This window comes from Nuphar pumila, chromosome 2 (assembly GCF_984573655.1).
Source record: "Nuphar pumila chromosome 2, dmNupPumi1.hap1.1, whole genome shotgun sequence".
Taxonomy (NCBI): Eukaryota; Viridiplantae; Streptophyta; class Magnoliopsida; order Nymphaeales; family Nymphaeaceae; genus Nuphar; species Nuphar pumila.
In genome coordinates this window covers 121,665,770-121,685,441 of record NC_143250.1, presented here as the reverse complement: position 1 = coordinate 121,685,441, position 19,672 = coordinate 121,665,770, and the positions used below count along the sequence as shown (strand labels likewise).

Below are 19,672 nucleotides of genomic sequence, written 5' to 3'. Positions count from 1 at the left end.
GATTTTATGTCAACGTGCAAGCCAGTATGATGCACAATAAGCTATGTCATGCCATTTCTTTGTAGCAGTTGTATGCCTACAAAAATGATTCCAGTGTCCTATAAAGATATTGAGAAGTATCATGGTTATCTTGAACATAGCAAAGTTGAAGATAATGGGTTGGTTGGTGGGAATTTATCTGAAGTTTTTCGAAGGAGCATGGCATAAGGACACGTCTGGCAGAGGGCACTCTCAAAATCTAAAGCCCGTTTAAAGGCTGGCCAAAACTGCCTCAAGTCCCAGCAGGTTCATAGACCTGCCTCTGTCTGCCAAAAAATGTCAATTTTTTTCCCTTCAAGTAAATCATGAGCATGCCTTTTTTTTTCTTTTCTCTTTTTTTTCGTACATGGGATAACCTATTATGCTAGGTTACCTTCTGTGGCAAATCAGAATGGAAAGGATGTAGTGATGCCTGTGGCAAAGATGCGTCGACATGAGGACGCGTAATGCCGGTTCAACTCATAAAATTTGAATTTATTTTGAAAAATAGGACACACGGCTGCGGAATTCTTAATTTTTTAATCAATAACAAACAATTTGTTGATATTTTAATATTAAAAATGCATTTTTTATTAAAACAATACTAAAAACATCAAAAGAATATTAAAATATTGACTGTGTGTGTGTCAGTGTCCAAGCATGTGTGCTCGTGTTGCCAGTGAAATGGCGTGTCCCCATGAGATAGAGTGATGTTGCTTTCTTTGTTTTAGGGCCTTGGTGCAAGGGCTTCAGACTTTGGGTCCGGTTGGATAGACGCATCTCCAAGCTTACTGCTTACTCTGCAGGGCCTCAAGTCAGATGTGGACCCATGTGCCAAACATGCAAATTAAGCCCAAGTTTATCAAAGAATGAAGTATATATTAGAAATATCAGCTAAATTAAAGCCCTTAACTTGTTCGCCTAAATGTCGGTCTTGTGCAATTAAATCAAGAACCATGAAATGCATGAAGACCATAAGAATTCTCAGAGAAAAAAAAGAAAAAAGTGTTTAAATTGAAGCATACAAATGTTCAATGCAATATTCAATCTTGTCCCAGAGATAAGAGAGTGAATTCACGCATCACCCAAGCAAATCCATGTGGATAACTACTACTAGCAAGGGTGTCAATGCATTGCTTGAACCTTCAACAGACCTAGATCCAACTCTAAGATGCCGGCACCCAGCCGGATTTGAGTCTGATGGGACCTACCATAGGAAAAACCAAATGCCAGTGCTATAAGGATAACCTAAATGTCATACCCAGTAAATAGGTATGTAAATGGGTCAGACTTGGTTTGGATCTAGTCATTACGTAGCCTGACCTGATCATGACTAGCATAATTGATTACGAGTGGATGAGGATCAGCAAAATCCAAATCCAGATCCAAATGCCTTAAAATGCGATGTCTACATATATTTTCATAAATGACGCCCAATTCCGCATACTAATCGGATCCTGCGGGTCCCACGTTGGGTTGTTTGATTGAATCTCTTTCTTTATTACCAAACCCAGAATCTACTGGATCCTGTATGGGCCGCAGACTGGGTCATCCCACATCCTTTTGGCACCCCTCACCGCCACTACTGCTGCTGCTATTAATACATTCGTTGAGCCTGGCTAACAAGAAAACCCTCAAAATTAAAACTCTCCGACAGGAATGCAGATAGTTTGTCACCACAAAGAAAAAAAAAAAAAAATGACCAAAAAGCTTGAAATTCTTAGGAGGGTCAGTCAAACAAGAATAAGTTGGCGTCATTGAAGAAAGGAATGATGCAAGTGAAGCACTAGCGCATTCATGAGCAGGCACTAGAATCTGGTGGGGAAACAATGCCTTTTTGTGAGAGCAGATCAGGTGATCTGTCAAATCACTTTAAGAAAGTGATTTGACATCTTCACCGTCCATTGCTTCATCCCACAAGGACATCATGGTCCTTGTGTACATTGTGGACGGTGAGGATGCCGAATCATTTTTCTAAAAGTGATTTGGCAGATCACTTGATCTACTCTCCTTTTTATAGCTCTAGCGAAAAGCAAGCGCACAGCATTTTGCACAAAAACTGCACAAGAACAAGGTCCTTTGCTATTCACCTCCATGTTACAAGGATACCGGTACGACCCGACGCATGTCACGGGGTTTTAATTCGCAAGCTTGAATTTTTTTTCAAAAACAGAACATAAGCACATGGAAATCTATTTTTTTTAATCAATAAAAATATTCGTTGATATTTTAATGTTTAAAAATGCATCCTTTTATTGAAATGACATTAAAGAATGTTAAAATTATTAGAGCATATGAAATTAACATCCATACGTGTCAGTGTCCGTGTCAGCGTGTCTGGTCATGTACAATCATGTCACCCTGGACACACGGCTAAAATGGTGTGTTCCATTCACATAAATAGAGATCTCCGCTAGAACCTATCCCCTAGCTCTCGCTATGAACACCTTCTCCCCAAATTTATGTCATAGGGACACACAATTCTGGTGGTGTGTCCCCATGACATGCGCAGACACTGACACTAACATGTGTCCAATATTTTAAAATTTTAATGGTTTTAAGTATTATTTCAATAAAAATTTTTAATATTATAATATCAGAAAATTTTGTTTTTTATAGAATAAAAAATAAAAAGATTTGTATTCTCCTGTCCTATTTAGGGGTGTAACTGGGTCGGGTATACCCAACCCGACCCAATGTCCCGAACCGAATATACCCGACCCAACCAGATATTGGTGTACCCATGAATTTGGGTCAGATCCAAAATATAAACCGATAGTGAAAACGGATCAGACTTGGGTATTGTAAATAAAGACCCGAACCCGAACCTGAACCCGAACCCGAACCCGAACCCGAACCCGAACAGACCAACCCGATTATGTACCAGAACCCAAAAGGTTCTCTATATTATAAAACTGAACCGACCTGATTATGTACCCAAATATGGAAACACAACCCAAACTTCTAGGGGACACTAGCAGGAAATGTTGCACTACAAAAAAAAAGGTCCAATTTCATGTGGCGTTGATATCAATGTTCCTCATTTTGTTAAGAGAGGCGATTAGAAAATAGCCATTGGCTATCTCCATGCCAACATATTGTTACAATAATCCGTTATACAAATCTATATGTTCTCTAGTATAAAACACCCTCATGTGAAACAGAAAAGCATATCGGATTGTATGACATGATACAATATAATGTTGCATCTAGCTTTATTATTTTTGTTTCCTAGACTTGTTTATCCTCCTTGTTATTTTATATTTTTAATGAATTTTTCTTGTCTAAATATATAAAAAATAAACTTTTTTGAGTCATCCGAATTGACTCATCGAGTCATATCGACTCATGAGTTAAAACCCTAAATGGTTTTTTCCTGATGACCTAGTCACCATGGTTGGTTGATTAATTAAGCATGGAATTATTTTATGGTTGTGAGAGTGCTTGTATATTGCTTTTTATTTGTACGTGTGTGCATGTATGCTTTATCTTGTGGTAATTAATTTTATTTTTTTGTTTGGTATTTTCTATTTGTTCTAATTCATTCTTTTTTTTGTTTGATATCCAGTTTTCAGTATTATAATAGATGTCGGTAATGAATAAGGTAGAATTAGTGACAATAATAAGGTTAACTAAGAAGTTGGTCAATTGATCCTAGTGAAAGCTTAAACAAGTATATCGAAGAATAAAAGATGAGCTACCATATGAGAGCAAAAAAAAAAAGAAAAAGAAACTGAGTATGCAAAATATGAAATTTATGGAAAGGAGTTGATGACAACAAGCACATATGGCACCAGTAGTTTGAAAAAACAACACACAAGATGTGAAAAAAAAGAAAAAGAAAAAATGATGGTTCACAAACTAATGAACTTGTAGTTCATAAATTTAATCAAGAGTGCAGCAGAAAATATCTTGCATGATTCATCATTTTACAAGGGTGTTCTTTTAAATCAGTTGATGAGACTGCTTTCAAAACTCTGTTAATGAATTTACAAATTAAGTTTCAAATGCATTCACGGGTGACTGTACAAAAAGAAGGCATTATGAGTTGTTTAAATAATTGGGATTTTTTTAAAAGGTTCTTTGCAGTTACGTTAGATAATAATTCAACAAACAAAATGTTGCTTGATCGATAAAGAGAGTTGTGATTATATGGATGATGTAATAGGGAATATCTGAAATGGAGTTGGAGTTATGTGAAAAGCTCTCAAACAAAACTTTGAAAAAAGTATGCGATTAGCAAATATTGAAAGAAAAATTCGATTGTGTCTTGACGTGCCTACAAGATGAAATTTTACATATAAAATGTTACAAAGAGCATTGCTACTAAAAGATCATTTTGAGCATTTACAAGCCGTTGATAGTGTAGACACCCAAAATTTTAAGAATGCCCAAAACCCTCATTTGTCCTACCATGGGACGACACCTCATGAGTGTAGTCTAGACCCCGGTCTCGACCAGGGATGGCACACTATGTACCGTTCTACCTGCCCAGGCCATTGTCCCTCGAGACAGGTCGTCGGCCTCCCGAGACAAGACATTGTCCCCTGGGATGGGATGTCCTACCCCAAGACTGGACATCCCAACCAGTTATAGGTCTGGGATGACACTGTCCGTGCCATCCCACCCACCCACCCCACCCCCCTTATTTGTCATAGTTGTAGGATGGGACAACACAACTTGTGCCATCGGTGTCCTGGACGACAGAACAATTATGTCATTCCACCTGTCTCAGGTATCTTGTACGACATAACAGTTCTCTCATTTCACCTATCCCAGGTGTCCTGGATGACAGAATAGTTCTACCATCCCACTTGGTCCAGCCATCGCAAGGCTGGACAATAGGTCCAGTCATGTCCCAACCTATCCCAGGTATCTTGGACGACATAACAACTCTGCCATCCCACTTGTCCCTATCATCCCAAGGCTGTAGTCATGTCCCAACCAGTCCCACCTATACCAGGTATCCTGGTCAACAGAACAATTTTGTTGTCCCACCTATCCCAGGTGTCCTGAATGGTAGAACAATTCTTCCATCTTACCTATCCCTGTCGTCCCAAGGCTAGACAATAGGTCCTGCCTACTGTCCAGTCATGTCCCAACCTGTCTCACCTGTCCCAGGTATCCTAAATGGCAGAACAGTTATGCCATCCCACCTGTCCCAGGTGTCTTAAATGAGAGAACAATTTGGTCATCCCACCTGTCTCTGTTGTTCCATAACTTGATTTCAGAGATAAGCCAACTGGCTTATTCCTATTCCTATCCAGTCCCTTCCTATGCAATTTTCAGGAGGGTGGACTCCTCTCGGATGAAACTTCTATAAAGCAAGACTCTTTTAGATTGAGCTCTATCCCCATTTGGGATAAACTTAGATATATTTGGATTGGATCTAAATCCTACTCAAAAACCTATAAATAGGGGCCTACCTCTAGAGCCTAGTCATCTGAATTTTTTTCGTCCGAGCCTTGATCCTAGAGAGAACGAACTCAACCTTCCATACCCTCCTCTCTAGAGTTGTCTTAGTTGCGTAGGGGTGTTGCCAGAGCTGCTACAACTATCTTCGTACCTACGCATGAGTGCTGTCCGAACTAATGAGGAACTTAAAGGCTTAACCGTCCCTCGAGTCCGAAAAAGGTCATCTTTCAGACCATTCACTTAGATTCGTTCCTTCAATTCAACTTTTGTTATTTTAGAGTACACTTTCTATCTTCATTGCATATTCGAGCTTGTTTGGATCCTACCTTTTCATTAAGCGAAAGACAATCAAGACTTGTATACGCCATCCCCCACACTTCTAAAATGAATTTTAGCGAATCTAGGTAAGTCCCATATTTCTCCATTCAAAAACTTTTGGTAAACAGTTTTGGCGATCACGATTGGATGCCATAGTTTTTTTTTTCTTCGATTGCAGTAGTTAGAAAAGCATTTTGGGACCCTAAAAAGTCTATTTTTTAATGGCAAAACCCTTGTGGCCATCTGACTCTCTACCATCCGATCATTGGTTGTCTGGCACTCGGTTGTCTGCAGTCCTTTCTACAAACCCGATCTCTAGCCCAACCATGTAGGCTTGGCCCTCTGACCAAAGCTCCCTTGGAACCCACCGTCTGACCCTGTGGCCGTCCGACCCAAACTTTTTATGCAAACCATTCTCGAGCCCAATTGTCCCAAGCTCCGCCCTCTAACCTAAGTCCTCTTAGGACCTTTCGTCCAACCCTCAGTCATCTGACACCCAGTCGTTTGATGCTCGACTGTCCGCAAACTTTTTTTACAAATCGTTTTCGAGCCGAGTCATCCCATGCTCGGCCCTCTGACCAGAGTCTTCTCAGAACCTGCCGTCTAACCTGAGTCTCTCGGGCTCAGCCATCTGCAAATCAGGCCTAGTCATCCCAGGCTCGGCTCTCTGACCTAAGTCCTCTCATGCCCAGCCCTCTTAGGCTCGACTTTTGACCTCAGTCGTCCCATGCTTTGATCTTTTGACCTAAGTTGTCTCAAGCCTAGCCGTTTCAAGCTTTGGACATTCAAAGTACTGTCGTTGAGAGTCCTGCCATCCGGAATTCTATCGTTCGAAACTCTGATGTCCGAAGTTCTGCTGCCACTTAATTTCACCATTTTATTGGCTTTTCTGAATAGGTTTTTTATTTTGTCTTAGGTCTATTTTTTCCCCTTTTCCTTGGATCTTTTTCCCTCTAGCGTATAGGTTTTCTGTATTAGTTACATTCATTTATAATAGGGCTAGGATTTATAACATTGTTTAGAAGCCTTTGTTAGAGAATATCCTGTCACATAGAATTTAGGAAAATATAACCTCCAACAAGTAAGAATTTTTGGTGTGAGACATTGTTGAGTCTCTCGTTGTTTGTTCTGATTTACATTCCCCTTTTAGGATTAGATGTCCTCTTTTTTGAGAATTTTTGAAAAATTGTGTCCTATCATTTGGATCTCTGAATCCCCTCACTAGTACTCTTAAGCGGTGAGCTTGGGTATATCAGTGGGGGTACCTTAAAGTCGGATAATCCATCTATCAATACCTTTAAGCGGTTAGCTTGGGTATATTAGTGTTAGATCCGAAAGAGAGCCTTGAACTATAGAACCTGAAGAGACCTCGCAAATCCATGGATACATCTTTCGAGGAGAATTAGGGTACCCATCAATTTTAAAAATCTCTCATTACTTGTTTAAGCCAATGTAAACTAATTACTTAGAATATAATAAATACCTGATCCAAAGCCCGAAAACTTCAAATTCAATCTATCCTAGAGGAACCACCTCTAGATAATCTCACATATGAGATGCCATCCCATATGATGCCAAATATCATATTCGATGATGATCTAGAACAAATGATCTATACTAACATTCTTGATGAGTCTATGGATGACCAAAAAAAGAGAAAGGCCCCGATGTTTCCTGAGTTCAGCTTGCATCAATACATTCATTGGTCTCATAAATGTCTCCATGCGGGTTACGAGAGGGGTAGTTCTATCACAGATGAGTCTAGCAAAAGATGAATATCAAGAACCTTGTATTTTAAAGTTTGGTTTGAAGAAAAACACCTTCACCAGTCTCGTTAAAGTCCTCATACGAGTTATGAGATGGATAGCTCTAGCATAGGCGAGTCCACCAAAAGACAAAACCCTAGGACCTCGTATTTCAAAGTCTGATCCAAGGAAGGTAATGTGCTAGCGCATGCCAAACGAAACATAGAGAGGATGAAAGAGAAAATGAGAAATATTCAAGAAAGTTTGGGGAAAAAATAAGCATAAGTTGAAAGAAGAGTTTGAAGAGCCCAAGAATTAAAATATAAAAAAGCATGAGCCAATAGAGAAGCCAAGAGAGCACAAGAAATTTTGAGAAAGGCTACAGCTAATGGGGTGAGTCTCAAGTTTCTAACTGGGAGAGAAAAGTCAGACCCATATGGGCTCGCCTGATTCAGACCACATCTTTGAAATCAGACAAGAAAATCAAGTCTCTAGAGGACATGGTCCGAAACCTCAACGCTAGAATGAAATATGCATATTTGGATCAGAAAAAGTACTCTATAGAGAATTTCTTACTCGAGAGGTATGATGAAGACGAAGAAGAGACTCTCCTAAGTTTCTAAAGTTCAGTAGGAAGGAAGATCCAAGAATAGAAGACTGATCAACTGGTTCCCTAAGAGTCTAAAGGGAGAGGCTCTAGAATGGTTTGCCACCCTTAACCTCCAATACGTTAGGGAGTTTAAACAAATCATGAACCTATTAATGAAATATTTCTGCTTCAACTTGCCTGAGAGGTGTGATGATGATAAAAATGACATTTCTCCCCTAAGTTTCTAAAGTTTAGTAGGAAGGGGGATTTAAGAACACACATGACCTTGTTAATGAGAAGCATAGCCAAATATCAAAACAATGACAGGAAGTTGATCAACTAATTCTCCAAGAGTCTAGAGGGAGAGGCTCTGAAATGGTTCGCCACCCTAAACCTTCAATAGGTTAGGGAGTTAAAGCAAATCCCAACCATCAGTCAATTATATGACTTGAAATAAAAGAAAGAGGAAGGTACTCATGAGTTCATCAACATATGACGATCCATAGCCAAAATAATGAAAGAGCCAATATCAGACTCACATACCTTAATGATAGTCATTGACAACTTCTCTTAACTTTTGAGGAGCCTAATCAACATGACTTAGGTGAAAACATATGCCGAGCTCATAAATAAGGCTACCGCCTTTGAAGTAGGCATAAAAAAGAAAGTATATGACATGTTTATAAAGAATAAAGAGACAACAACATTTATAAGAAATCAAACTCGTCTAAAGGTCAAGTCAATGTCGTCTGAGCCTCAGGACAAGGCCCACAAAAGCAAGGTAACTAAGGTCAGAAAGCGAGTAACCAAAGGAATACTTCCAATAAGCAAAACTTGAATGACAACAGGTACGATAGAAACCCAAAATGGATCAGTGACAAAAAATTCTCAAAGTTAAAACAAGCCTGGTCATAGGTCTTAGATCCTACATGATAGTTTAGTAAAGTTGCCTAAAGTGTCAGACCTACTTTAAATGAAGAGAAAAGATCCATCTAAGTATTGCCGATATCACAGAGAAGTAGGCCATAATACTAAAGAGTGCTTCATTCTCAAACACATAATACAAGACCACATTGACACTAGCAAGTTATTAATTGATGAAGAACTACATAACCATGGAAATAATGACATGTGCGTTTTCCAAGAGTCATTCCCTAATCACAATGTGGAAGACGGGTCCAAACCTGCGAATCAAAAGAGAATTGACTTTCTAGAAAGGATATGGGGAAAAGACCATATGTCAACTCAGTGATTTTTATTTTTCAAGCCCTCACATGCAATGTTAGTCCTCAACAATTGCATGTGACTCCACAAATGTGTTACCAAAGAGGAAGGAGAGTACAAGGAAGACACATTTCATGGGAGAGCCAAAATTTATTGCGGGAAGTCCCTTAGATAAGTATGATTTGTTTGGACTCACCAAACAACAATAATTATATAAAGATTCCTCCTCCAGCATCCTATCATAAAGACACCATCACAAGAAAGGACAATCTCCCTGCACTCTCCCTTAGAAAGAAACTACCAAAATATGGTGTCAGTCAGGCCACACAATCAAGAAAGAATTACCAGCCAGAGGCCCTGAAGAGACCATCGCCTTTAATGCCTCACAAATTATCGCTCCACCAAAGTCTAGTAGAGAAGCTACAGAGAAATCCAAATAAACATAAAAAGGAAAACGCAATATTGAGACTCAACTGACAAAGCCACCTGCAAACTTCTCGATATTGAAATTAATTAGGGGTTTCAAAGAGCACCGAGAGGTAGTAGAAGGGATTTTAAGGAATGACAAAGTTCCTCCCAGCACCCAGCTTGAAAAATGGCAGCCATCATCTCCCAAGTTATGACTCAGATGTTGGTCACCTTCTCAAAGGACAATTTGCTAAAGCCCTTGACATCCCACATGAAGGCCCTGTACATAACTGTGCAAATCAATGGGACAAGGGTTGTTGAATGAATATTTTCCCAACCATCACTGTTAAGAGACTAAATATTTCAAGGGAGGAATTGGGAAAGCATGTGATCCAGATCAGTGGATATGATGGTAATACTACAACTATAATGTGAATCATAATACCAGATGTAGTAATAGGTCCCATTGTCTAGAGAACACTCTTTCATGTGGTGTATGCCACCTTCATACAACTTGCTATTGGAAAGGTCATGAATTCATGACCATAAAGTTGTCCCCTCCACATTCCACCAATGTGTAAGGTTGCCATAGCAAGATCAAATTGTGGTGGTGTATGCTGACGATCTGACAATCAGGACAGTTCAACCCATGTTGTTCAGACTAGGAAAGTACATCGATATGCCGACTGTTTGAATGAAAGAAGAGGCAACCTCATCATCAAGTACAATCATGAATGTGACATCACCCAAATTAAGTCAAGTGTCAGTTATAGACCTTTCTAAAAGGTCCAAGGTCTTCAAGCTCGGAGGGAGGATAGATAACTCATAAATCAAAGATCAACCCCAATATCAACAAGTTTTAAATTATATTAATTGGTGGAGAATGATTCTGCACAAGGAGTATGAGCTATTCAAAGGACTGAAAAAAATCAACAGGGTATAACAGAGTCTCTTACAACAGTACCTAAGGTGAGAACTCAACATCTCGACTTTAAGAACCTCAGAGAAAAAAAGGATAAAAAAGAGTTCACCTGGACCTTGAAAGAACATTTCAGGAAGGCAACAACTATTGTCAGCTCAATGGGGGGGGGGGGGGTAACAATAGATGATACAAGATTAACTCTCCCTTTGAATGAACTCAGCCGTGGGCCTAACTCTCCCTTTGAATGAACTCAGTCATGGGCCTCAAGATTCAAACTGTGATCTGAACTCTATTGTGTCTCCTTTTGCGGAGAACCATTAGGCTCAGGACAAGGCACCAACAGGTTAAAACTGAACTACATCGGTATGGAAGAGAAAAAACCTCTTGTATGGCTCATCATCTCACGACCCTAGGTAATCCCTTAAAACCTGAATTTTATAACATAGTCTTTTGAAAAACCAAAAAGATAAAAAAATTTCAAAGTCCAAAAAAATAGAAGTTTTCAAAATAAAAAAACAAAATATTCTAAAAATCTCAAAAAATGCAAAAAGCCATACTATTCTTGTTGACAAGACTAAAGAAGCATTTATCAAACTCTTTCTTTGTTTTTTGAGACCATGATGTTTTTTTGTCAAAATCATGTGTGTGCATGTCAAAGGAGTCTAACCCTATAAAAAAACTAGGAATCGGGCATTATAAAGCCATCCAAAATCTAAATTTCTTATGCAAGAAGGGACCTTTAGTAACCAAACATACAAACAGTTGCTCTCAAACTGGCCCGACCTCGTTCAATACGACCCAAATGGTCTTGAAAGCTTGATTTACCTCTAGACACTGACCCGACCTTGTTTGACGAGACCTACAATGGTCTCCACATCCCAGTTGTCTTGGACACTGACCCGACCTTGTTCGACGGTCTCCACAATGGTCCCCACATCTCAGTTGTTCTTAAATTGGTTTGACCTCGTTCAGTAAAACCCAAAATGGTCTTGACAATTCAGTTCACCTTGACTCCAACAGTCATAAGAGGAGGATAGAGTTTCATCATGATGCAAGGCATATTATTGAAAGATCATTAAAGGTTAGAGATTTTATTACAAAATAGATGAATTATAGGGGTACATGATTATTATCAATGAATGAATGTAGATCCAGTGAAAACCTACCTAGGCAACCAACTCTCTAAGAAAGGGGTTGAGTGTTAAATACCTCTGATGTTAATTTGTCTCATAGGATGGCCCCATGAAGAGCCTTTTTCTTTTATCTCGATAGAAAAAAATATTGAAAAAGCATAAAAAAATGAAGAAAAGTGCAAAAAGAAAAATGTTAAAAAAAGAAAAGGCACAAGAATCATTTATACATTTAGGCTAACACCTACTCCAAGTTCATGGCGAGATGGCAGGATCCGGTCATGAAACTTCTTTAGGGTAAAGGTTGAAATAGAAAAGCTAATACTTAGCTCTAGACTTATGGCAGTGTCAGAAGGCTCTAGTCATATGGCTTTTAGAGGTAGAGGTTAGGTATATAGTGGCATCTCTCTTAGATTGAAAAGTTATGAAACCCATGGTTGCCATGTCTTGAGTCAAAGGATGACAAAAGTGAGGAATAAGCCCCTTCTGGGCTAAAAACAAAGATTCTATAAAACTTACTTAGGGGCAAGAGGTGTGCTTAAATGCGTTCTCATCAAGTCCTAGTCATTCAGAGTTCAAGTCTTAGTGGAGACCATTAGACCAAACATAAATATCTTGAGACCTAATCTCATGTCCCTATAACTAGTCGCTTGAAACCAAGATAGAATTAGAGGAAAAAAATCTCAGTAAAACCGAGTATCGCTATCTTATACCAATCTAAGAGGAGAAAACTTTAAAGGTTAGGCATCTTAAGTATAGAAAGCAACTTGTCAGAAAGGTTTTAATCTTTAAAAAAAGGAAAAAAAAGAGAAAAAAATCTCTGACCTTATATAATCAATCATTCATAGTTGTCATAAGCTACCCATTCTACTACAAATGCATGAGTCACACCACATATCATAAAAGTTTATTGTGTGCATTATAATGCACCAAAGAGTCTATCCATAGGGATCTTGATTTTGAAGAGTACACAGAAAGATCTTCCATTTCTTCGGTGCCACATGACTGAAATATGTTTGGCTCTCTTTACAAGAGCAAAAAGTCTCATGTCTAAAATTGATTATCTTAGGAAGGACACCTCCACCCTAAGGCCTTATTGAGGCAACTATACCCTATCCATGAACCCACAAGAGGTATAAGACTCTTGGTGCTTGCCTCCATAAATTCTCAAAAGAAAATCACCAAAAGACATCAAAATCAAAATGGGCCTAAAAGATATGAAAGAAAGCTACATTTTTTTTTGTGCTATTCCTACCTGAAGCCCAATATTTTCTCTCTCTACTACAAATAAAGTGGTTCCTGAACTCGCACTGACCTCATTCGACGAGACTACCAAATGGTCATGGCAATCTAGTTGTCCCTACACTGACACTGATCTCACTCGGTAAGACCATCAAATGGACTTGGCAATCCAGTTATCCCTACACTGGCACAAATCCAACCTCACTCAGTGAGACTCATAACGATCTCAAAAGTCCAACTTTCCCCTTTTTGGATGTCGGCAATGACCTCTTTTGATGAGACCGATCACGGTCTCCACAACCTAGTGGTTTTCAAAAAATTGGTCCAATCTCATTCGGTGAGACCAATCACAGTCTCAACAACCCAGTTTTCTTTGCAAAACACTAGCCCAGTCTCATTCGGTGGGACCCAAATGGTCCTCACAACCTAGTAGTTTTCAAACTAGTTTGACCTTGTTCGGTGGGACTAAGCACGGTCCCAACAACCAAGTTGTTTCAAATTTTGAGTGTGCCTAATTCTTTGTCATAAATTGAATATCCTTGATTAATGATAAATAGGGGTATCTATAGACACCTAAATTTTCCAGAATGTCCAAAACCCCAAGAAGTCCATTTGTCCTACCTTGAGACGACACCTCAGGAGTATCGTCCAGACCCCGGGCCTCGTCTAGGGATGGCACACTATGTACCATTCTCCTTGCTCAGTCCATTGTCCCTCGGGTTAGGTTGTTTCTCCCTTGAGACAAGACATTGTCCCCTAGGAAAGGATGTCTTGCTTGCTGTCCAATCATGTTCCAACCTATCTCACTTGTCTCAGGTATCCTGGATGGTAGAACAGTTCTGCTGTCTCACTTGTCTCTGTCGTCCTGTGACCTGATTACATAGATAAGCCAAATGGTTTATCCCTATTCATATCAAGTTCCTTTTTGCGCAATTTTCAAGAGGGAGGACTCTTTTTGGATGAAACTTCCAAAAATAGGTCTCTTCTGAATTGAGCTCTATCTCTATTTGGGATACTCAGATCCATTTGGATTGGATCTAAGTCCAAAAAACTTGGTAACCCATATCCCACTCAAAAACTTATAAATAGGGTCCTACTCCTAGAGCCTAACCATCTGAATTTTTTTTGTTCGAGCCCTGACCCTAGAGAAAACGAACCCAACCTTTCATAGCCTCCTCTTTAGAGCTGTCGTACCTATGCCAGGGCACTAGCAGAGTTGCTACAACTATCTTCGTACCCATTCAGGAGTGTTGTCTGGACTAAAAATGAACTTAAAGGCTTAACGAACCCTCGGGTCCGAAAAAGGTAATCTTTCAAATCATTAACCTAGATTTGTTCTTTCAATTCATTTTTTATTATTTTAGAACAAATACTTATACACTTTTGATCTTTATTGCATATTCAAGTGTCTCGATAGTGCAATTCAGGCTATGCAGATCAGAGAACTTGTTTGAACCTACCTTCCTATCAGGCGAAGAATGATCGAGACTCATATACGATGTTCCCACACTTCTAAAAAGGATTTTAGCGAATCCGAGTATGTCCATCTTCTCCTATTTGAAAAAATTTTGGTAGACAAATAGTGACTTAAAAAATAGTGTGCCTATAAAGGAAGTTGATTGAGAAAATGCAAATGTTGTTTGTGAATTTTTAGAACCATTTTATCATTTAACTTTGATATTTTTAAGATCAAAGTCCATAAATGCAAACTTGCTTCTCAAAGAAGTTTGTGAGATTCGATTGCACTTAAGGAAGAATGTGTCAATACATAAACATTTATAAAAGAATTGGTGAAGAAAATGATACTAAAGTTGGAGAAATAGTGGAGCACTCATTCTGCATTGTTTATGATTACAATTATTCTGGATTTTAGATACAAGATGAGTTATGTGAGATTTTCTATTAACAAAATTTATGGAAAGGCAAAGTTTGATGGACATATTGATATTGTTTATGGGTATTTAGATTTATTTTATGATGAATATTGATGTAATAAAAATCATGAAGAGCCAATTGCAAGTTCTTCTAAGCCTGCATATTACAACACAATGGAAATGGATGATTTTAAAGCTTTTACGATACAAGAAGTAGCTAATTGTACTTCCAAATATAAAGTAGACACATATTTAGATGAAAAGGTACACTAAAAATAAAAAATTTAAAATTATGTTTTCTATTAGTTCTTGTTTTTAAGTAAATATTTCTAATTTAACAATCTCATAAGATTAATGAGGAGATTATTGTCTTAAGTTTTTGGAAAAACAATCAATCGAGGATAAGATGACTCGTGACATACTGGTTGTTCCATTGTCAACCGTTGCTTCTAAATAAGCATTTAGTATTAGTGTTTGCGTTCTTGACAAATCTTGTAGATCAATGAATCTAGAAATCTCAGAAGCATTTATTTACACACAAAATTGGCTTGCATTTGAAGGTAATGAATTAATTTTAATTTATATTGTTATAATTTATTATAGTTGATTGTAACATGAATTAAATTATTAGGTTCAACTATAATGAGGATAGAGAAGAAGGAAAAGATGCTAAAGATGAGTATAAAGCAGGAATATGAGGAAATAACTAGAATAATTGATAAATATTCTGTTATATATTTTTTTAAAATTTAAAAATGTTGATAAATTTAGAATTAATATGCTTTACATTTTAGTAATCAAAACTTTAATTCATTTTTTTTGCAAATAGTTCCCATTGCCCTTTTTTTGATGGAAATTATCGAGTTAAAGTGAATCCCAGAATAATCTGCAAGAACTCATTGAATTTGATACATTTTGAATGTGATATCCTTTTTTTTTCAACTTAAAATGCTTGGCTAGCATGAAAACATTCTTTTTATATTTATATTTTGACATTATTGAGAATAGTTAATAAACTTTTGATTTTTAGCATACAATTTTAATAAATAGTTGATCTTTTATTGGTAAGTAATTAGGTCTAAAATACCAATCATATCAAGACCAGAACTGAAACTTGAACCTCTTAAGGCCTGAACCCATTAACTAATATGGGTCAACTTTTTTTCAATCATACCCAAACCTGAACCCGATCTGAATCAAAATTGGTCTATTAAAGAACTGAACGGATTGTACTCGACCCAATGCATACCGAACCCATTAATCCATATAAGTCCATAGTTTCTAGGTGTACCCAAACCCAAATGAGATTAGGTCAGGTTTGGGTCTTAGTTTTAGACTTGATTCAGAATTGGGACGGACAAGACCCGACCTAAACCCAACCGTCTTACACCCCTAGCCCTATTTTTTTTTTTAAATCTAAATTGCAAGTCGAATCTGCATCAGATGTCCTCATGTCAACGTGTCTTTGTGACAGCCCCAAAGTGTCAAGGAAAACTCACACTGGCTTGTAAGAATCCACAAACTTAAACATATTTTTTATGTGTACACATTATATGCAGCGTCTCTGCATAGTGGGCAAGTATCGATATGGTTGGCAGTTACACACCTTCGCATTTCTGGAGATGGGTGTGGTGTCCATCTCTATAAATGTCGAGATGCATGGTGCCAAGCATGCAGCGTCGCTGCATAAAAAGTTACCTCAAATTTTTATTGGTTTTTTATGTGTGATTTATCTGATAACGGATGTGGGTCCGCTCAACAGTGTTCCTGCCCGCCAGTTATTTCAAGCTTGCGTGCACGCGCGTGCGAGAGAGAGAGAGATTGGATTCGAAAGGGACGGTCGGAAGAGAGAGAACGAGACCTCTATTACATGTAAGAAGGAAGGGAGATATAATTCAAAGGAGAAACATAGGTTGTTTAGAGAAAGTGGTTTTGATGACGTGAAATAGTCCCATATTGATCGTGTTTGAGTTTGTTGTGGGCTTTATAAGCGATATGTAAACTTTTACACTTGTTCCTGAGAACAAGGGGTTGGGATGACTACCACACGTGCGCGCCCGCTCGCTGTGCCAGGTTCGGGTAATTGGCCCTTTATTAGGGCCATATCCAATGAAGACTAAAGTAACTTTTTACCCAAAGTTTCTGTGGATACGGGTTATGAGAAATGATAACGGGTCACGACTCCTGGTTCTTGAAGCTCAGGTGTTTTCTTTTTTCCCTGTTGCTCTCTTTCTCTTCTGAGTTATCCCAAAAGGGGTTGTTATGCATGATTTATATCATGATTATGATTGTGAAACTGCGTGATCCGAAATACGATCCAACAACCTCTTCTTCGCAATTTGCGGTAGTCTCCTTCTCTCCCCTTTCTCCCTCTCCATACATGTAAAGAGGAGAGAGAGAGAGAGAGAGAGAGAGAGAGAGAGAGAGAGAGAGGTTAATTCAAAAGCCAACGAAATTCAAGAATCAAGATAGGTTGCTTCACTTGCCCGGAAACGACTGGCACAGCGACGAGATATGAAGAGCGTGTGCGAAGGGCAAAACAGTCAACCCGATTAACCAACGTCAAGTTTCAAATTTAAGCGGGCAAGATAGGAGGGTGGCTTGCCAAGAAGAGGACAGGAAGCAACGTTCAAGTTTCTTTGACGCTCTTCCTCATCTATAAAACAGCAAGTGTCCGATTCCATTGTGTAGTCTTTTTTCTTCACTGAAGCAACGGAAGGAGAGAAGAGAGAAAGAAAGCACAGAAGTAAACCAATGGTTCCTCCTAAAGGGCATCCCAACTCTTCTGTCGACTCAAATTCGATGACGAAGCCGATCAAGCCCACCGTCTGTGGGAAGAAGGAAAAGAGAAGGATCGAAAAGAGGCTGAGAGGGATCGAGAAGAAGATGCACGAGCTCTCTGTTTTGTGTGGGGTTGAAGCCTGTTTCATCTACCTTCCTCCAAACAATCTTCACAACAACCAATCCGAAGGCGAGCACCACCACCACCAACAGCAGCAGCAGCAGCAATTCCGGACATGGCCTAAGGATGAGGGATCTTTGCTATCCATCATTGATCGGTACCACAATTGCTTCAAAGATGATGTTGCAGAGAAGAAACAGGGGAAGAGAGGTGCCATCTCAAGAAACAAGGATTTATTCCCAAGTTTGTCATGTGAAACGATTTCTGGGATGCTGAAAAAGATCGAGGAATCGAGAGGGAAACAGTGGGAGATCGAGAGAGAGTTGCAGTTGACGAGTGATACCCACTCTTCTATTGCAAGATCTAGTCCCAACTTCCATGAGCTTGGTTTTGAGGGCATGCCTTTGAATCACATCAACGACAAATCTGAGGTGGTTGAGAACAGCAGAGAGTTTCTGAATATGAACGAGATGGTGGTCAGAAGTGAGTGCCAGAATCTGCTGCCCTGCACTCCTTCCTGTGATGATGAAGAGTATGAGAAGATGATGGCAGCTGTATTTGAGGATCTTCCTTCTCTAGAAGATTCAAGAGCTGCTGCGTATAATTCTTGCTCCTACTACTGTGGACGTCATGTGGATGATTTAATTTCGCTTTCTGAATTTTAAATGGGGAGGTATACGGTCGACTTTGCATGAGAAGAAGTTGGCTAGCATCAGGCTTCGATTTTGTGTTTTGCTCTCTGTAAATATCTGTGAAAGGCCTTGAATATTACTTTTTGACTTATATTGTATGCACTCAATGAAGATGTCCTTCCTGTTGGGCAAATGATTTTCAAACACCCTTCAATGTAATCTTATAAACATGTTCATATATTGAAGTGCTTCATATTATGGAGCTTTTGCTTATACTAACTAAGAATTCCCATCTAGAATTAACAATTGATTTTTCAAATAATTCTGATGAAATAAAAATAGCTCAATATTACATGATTCAACAGTTGTTTTTTTCGCTCCATGTATTTTATAAGTCAGCGTAGTAGGTGAAGGATCACCTGTAACAAGAAAATAAGTTCGCATTGCAAAATTGATGAAGGAATTTTCTGGTTTCTTGGGCGAATGGTGTGAAATTCAGCGTTCACAGCCTTCCAATTAGTGTTTTATTCATATATCTTTTCTCTAGTGCTTTATCTGTAGGATAGGCTTGAGGTTGGGATGGGTTTTTGTCAGCTCAAGTGAAGCTGCACTGAAAACCAGGAAATTCCTTTTTTATTTCAACCCTTACTGTAATAATATGGAGATATTTTAGAAAATTGCAAGAAATGTTTTTTTATAGGTAAGCGAGAGATAGTCCCATGGGATTCGGTTTTAGAAAAAAGCAAGAATTGAAATGGATAGTTTTTTCTTTTGGTGACTGGAAAGAATCAGGATTCGAATCTGAGGCCCCTCTGTGAACTAACCATCCATTTTTCTCCAATTACATGGGTACACTTTTTATGTTTTTCCTGATAAAAAGATAAACCAATCCTTTGGTTTATCCTATGAATCTGGTTATATTGTCATAAGACCTTTGATCAGATCTAGCCGTTATTGAATAAACAAGCCTAATTATGGATCTGATCATAATGTTGAAAAGCCTTTGAACAGGTCTACTACCCTTGAATTATGAACCTAACCAGAGTGCACATTTGCTTCTGATTTAAGACCAATTCTATTTGTTCAGTGTGGATGTTGATGTTTAATCTGACATCACATCTGAAAATTTCCTGAAGTCTTCCATTGAAGAATCCGATATATTGTGGTTTAATGGACTCTACAAACATAAATTGTTCAAACATCAATGAAAGGAAGCATTCTTCCAAGTAAAGCAGTCCTTAATCATCAAACAC

At 38.6% G+C, this 19,672-nt stretch overlaps 1 protein-coding gene across 1 annotated transcript; it reads left to right on the top strand.

Annotated features, from left to right (window-relative positions):
• Nucleotides 1-17,615: 17,615 nt before the first annotated feature.
• LOC149846960 (uncharacterized) lies at nt 17,616-18,616 on the top strand. Its single transcript, XM_089998232.1, has one exon. It carries the CDS (start codon nt 17,640-17,642, stop codon nt 18,450-18,452), a length of 813 nt encoding a protein of 270 aa, XP_089854358.1. The 5' UTR covers nt 17,616-17,639; the 3' UTR covers nt 18,453-18,616.
• The last annotated feature ends 1,056 nt before the right edge of the window (nt 18,617-19,672 follow it).